This window comes from Poecilia latipinna, unplaced genomic scaffold (genome assembly GCF_001443285.1).
Source record: "Poecilia latipinna isolate Pla-1442-1.1 unplaced genomic scaffold, P_latipinna-1.0 Scaffold1588, whole genome shotgun sequence".
Taxonomy (NCBI): Eukaryota; Metazoa; Chordata; class Actinopteri; order Cyprinodontiformes; family Poeciliidae; genus Poecilia; species Poecilia latipinna.
The window spans coordinates 1-4314 of NW_015114204.1; the positions used below are offsets into that span (position 1 = coordinate 1).

General features: G+C 41.4%; 1 protein-coding gene across 1 annotated transcript in view; it reads right to left on the reverse strand.

The window, feature by feature from the left end:
* Positions 1-495: 495 nt before the first annotated feature.
* Positions 496-4314, reverse strand: part of LOC106963847 (calcium/calmodulin-dependent protein kinase type IV) — a 32460-nt gene continuing 28641 nt past the window's right edge. Inside the window, exons 10-11 of the mRNA XM_015058992.1 lie at positions 3826-3978; positions 496-3405 (exon numbers count right to left, since the gene is read on the reverse strand). Coding sequence (XP_014914478.1) covers positions 2893-3405; positions 3826-3978 — 666 coding nt within the window. The 3' untranslated portion in view covers positions 496-2892. The remainder of the gene's footprint in view (positions 3406-3825; positions 3979-4314) is intronic.

Below are 4314 nucleotides of genomic sequence, written 5' to 3' on the forward strand. Positions count from 1 at the left end.
TTTTTTCTCCATGTCCCCTTAGGGGCTCCGTAGAATACTACAGCTTTGTAATGTTGCGTTCGACATATAACTTTTTCATAAAACTGGTTAGCTTCTCTATTATAGACAAGTTGCGTTTAACGTAGCCTTCACAGAGCCCATGTTGACGCCGATGTTAGTTAAACATAGGTGCTAAAATAGTTTTAGCTCAAATGTTAACTCTGGATAAATCTGCTTGATAAAACTAATCTGCTGTAAACCCGCTGAAGGATGCTCAAATGATATGGCGATATTTGGACTGTCTTGGCCACCGTACATAAAAAAGTGCAGTTTCAGGTTGGTCTGTTTGCCTTGTGTAATCATTTTCTTTCTGGTTCGTTCTGCATCGACTTGTTTTACTCTGGAAGCCCCTGTACAAAAACGAGGTAGAGCGTGTGGTTTCAGATCCGATGAAAGGGTTTGATTTTCAGCAAACATAACATTTTTGTCGTTTCTGGGGAAAGTTTTGAACACTGAACATGTCTGTGGTCACGTTGAGCATAAAGATGTCAGTAATAACTCGTCTAAAACCAAACTACAGTATGTACAGTGCAAACAGGAGCATCGATACCGCTGATAAAGTGTAAACAACACGTTTTACGAAGCTCACAAACACGATTTACCTACCTGAACGCTACAAACTGGAGCTACGCGATCAAGTCATGCAGCTGCAGTGTCGAGTCTGCAGGCGTCTTCAGTAAAGAGTAGAAACGATTAGAAAAAAAGTCCCGCTTCTTCTCAACATAAAAGTCTGAATGCGCATGCTCCGAAGATGAAGAAGCTGGAAAACTCCAGAAATCCAGCAGCTCTCGTTGTTCCTCCATTTTAATGAGATACAATCAGTCCGCCGTGTTCAGGCAGGAGAAGAGGAGGGAAATCGCTCGGTTTGTCCCAGTTAAACATTTTAAGGAAACATTTTTGAGATTAGCCGTTTATCTGAGATGTTTGTGTTCAGTTAAGAGCGCAGGAGGAAGTTATTCCTGGTTTTTAGTTTAGTTTTCTTTACTCCGATATAATAATTTGGTTGCTTTTTCTAAGCTAAACACCTAAATGAAAACCGTTTCGGTAAAGTTTCAACTGTCAAACCGTCACCATGGCGACAACCCGGCTTCTTCTTTAATGGTAGTGGAGAAGGTGCTTTACCGCCACCTACTGAACTGGAGTGTGGACAGGAGGTCAACAGAAAAAAAAACTAATGCTGTAAAATCAGCTTAATAATTCAACTAAATTCTCTTTAGTAAAAACAGCCCGGCTTTAAAAAGTCATTTAGCTTCCAACTGAGATCTTTTTGTTTCCTTGGCAACCATTCCTGTCTATGTTTACAGTTCGCATCCACTCGTCATAGGCAGGGAAGTTGTCAAACTTGGCCTTTTAATGATTTAAAAATTTGGAGAAGAAATTTTTATTTCTTTGTTTTTTCAAATGAACAAAGGCCTAGAGGTACAAATATACATCCATTATGACTTAGCTTTGATGATTTACTGCTTTTTCTGGCAAAATTAGTAGAGTTAGTTATAACTGATGGGTTTCTTGGGAAAGATATGACTTTTTAAGCATTTAATGGAAGCTTGTACCATTTCTGACGTGTTTTTGGGATTATTAACTTAAATGCGTTTCTGTGTCTGTTTCAGCCTTTTTGCTGAAACAAGGTGAAGTTCAGTAACTTCTATATTATTAATGAGTGCGCTTTATGAAATCTACTGTGAAGTTGTTTCATTCAAAATTAAATAAAATATACTGTTATTATTAGCACACCATCAAATATGTACATTTCTCCATGAAATACAGCTAAATAAATATAGGATTATATTTATTTTGTTACTCAGATTAATTTATTTAACAAAATAAAACCCCATCAATAAATAAGTAACTTATGATTAACAAAATATTTTTTTTCTTTTTTTTTCATTTCATGGGGACATTTATCTATTTGATATGGTATTTATGAATTTTTACTAATTTTTAATTTTAACAATTTAATTTATTACATTGTAAGTAAAGCATTTATTAATACACTTTCTAACATGAGTGTATTAAAATGTTTTAATTAAAAGGAAAATTAGTTTTCACCATAACCTCAGTAACTGGTTTGAATTCAGAGTTTTAGGACTTTATTCATAATTTTGTTTCGTAGCTCAAACCTGAACTGACCGATGGTTTAATGCGTTACGTCGAGTTAAACCAGATAAAATTGTGTATTTTTGCCTCCAGCTCTCAACTGAACACATTGACAAGAATAAATATCTAAGTTGATCTAAACCAGGCTGTGTTTGCCTAGAAATGCTGAACGTCTCCTGTAAAGTAGTCATGAACGAAAGACCGCTGAGTTTGTTAACGTTTCCAAACCCGCGGTCCTGCAGCCGGAGAACGGTACAATCAGAGAAGCAAAGTGGAAGTTTTTCTTAAATGAGATCCAAACTCTGGACGTTAACAGGAAGAGCCAGAAAACTGAAATCCAGAGGCCTGCTGCCTGTTTACATTACTGTTTTTACAGGAAAATATACTCTGAAACCCTTTTTTTGTCACTCAGATCTTCAAGCTGAGCCGAAACTGTGAAAAATAGCTCAACCTCCATTTTCTCCTTATCTCCAGGTTTACATTCATTCCAGGAATCATCCACAAAAATCCTTATTTATGCTTAAATATGCATCCAGTCATGTCTGATATTAGCTCTTTTGGCTTCTTTCAGTCCTCCAAACAACCATTGGCTTTAGCGCCGCTGTTAGCTAACGAGCCAAACAGTCCAGTGAAACTCCAGCAGAGGCGTTTTTAAATTTACACAAACGTTAGTCAGTTTGTTCCCAGATCACCAACTGGGATATCAGTAAAAAACGACTGGAAGGCGCAACTGTTGGGTTTGTTGTTGTGAAGCATTCACTGGCAGGGGGCGGCCTTGGTGCCAGGCTCCGCCCCCGGCGTGAAGCCGTTGCTAAGGCTGTTGGGACTGGAAGGCGAGCCCAGCGGCGGCGTGGCCTCGCCTCTGTGGACCGACTCGATGACGGAGCAGCTCTTCTGCGGCAGCCGGGGTTGGACCAGCATCGACTTGGGGATGACCGACGCTTGTCGGAGGCCGTCGGCACGCAGCGGCGGTCTGACGAGGGCGGGGCCTGTGGGTGAAGCTTCAGAGCTGGGGGGGTTGGGGCTACAGGGAGGGGAGGGGCTGGCTGCGCTCTGATTGGCCAGCGTGGACTCGTCGGTCTGGGGAACCTGCTGGTCGGGGGGCGGGGCCTCTTTTTCATCGGGGGCGGAGCCTGCTGACTCGGGAGGCGGGTCTTGTTGCAAGCTGCTCTGCCTGGACGTCCCTGAGCCAGGCATTTCGCAGCTGTCGGTGCGACGTCGGGATCCTTCGTGCATCCTGCTGGTGGCTACAACAGCCTTCATGGCAGCCTGAAACGCAGCATGACGGATTATTAAACATGCAGCACGATTCCCGACCTGGAGATAGGAGCGCTAAGGCAGCAGCCCACCAGGTTTTGAGTTAAAAAATATTAAAAGTTACATTCATTCAAAGGAGCACAAGCAGGCATCATAATTAGCGTGAGGTCAGTATAAAACCTGCATAAAAACTCTATTTAAAATAAGATGAGCCTGGTGGCTCACCAATAGCATCACTATTAGTTTTCCCTGCTTTCATTTCACATTTTCAGTTCATTTATTGCCTGTTCTTTAGAAAATATATTGTGTGTTTATCTCTCTTTAAAAATAAGTTCCTAGGTCTCAATGAGATTTAACTTTGTAAATATATAAAGTATTTTAAAACACCCAAAGGTTTTTGAAGCCGTTATACCTCAGAAGTAGCTTGTTTACCTTAAGTTTGCGCCTAGCGTTGAACTCCTGCAGTTTCCTCTGAGTCGTGTCCATGTGGGAGAAGCGGGCGGCTTTGCCCAGAACCCAGGGGTGCTGCAGGGCCTCCCGGACGCTGAGGCGTTTGTGAGGGTCCAGAACAATCAGCTTACTGACCTGCAGGAAAAACAACAACAGATTCTCAAAGGAAAGGCTCAAACTTTTCCATCCATTTAGTAAAGAACAGGAGAAAGGCAGCAAAACCCAGCAACATGTTTCATCATCCCTTCATCTGGATATCCAAGGCCTTCACACACCAGGGAGGAGGAACATTTTCCTAGAGTTATTGTTAAACTATGGTGCCCCCTAGTGGACATGGGAGAATTGTTTTCTTTTGTTCCCTCGCAGTTATGTACAGTTCATGCAGCAACTTTAGTACTCAAAGTTTTTCTGCTCCAATGTAAGATTTTTCCACATTTGGTAATATCTTAGATAAATAATGAAGTCATCTGA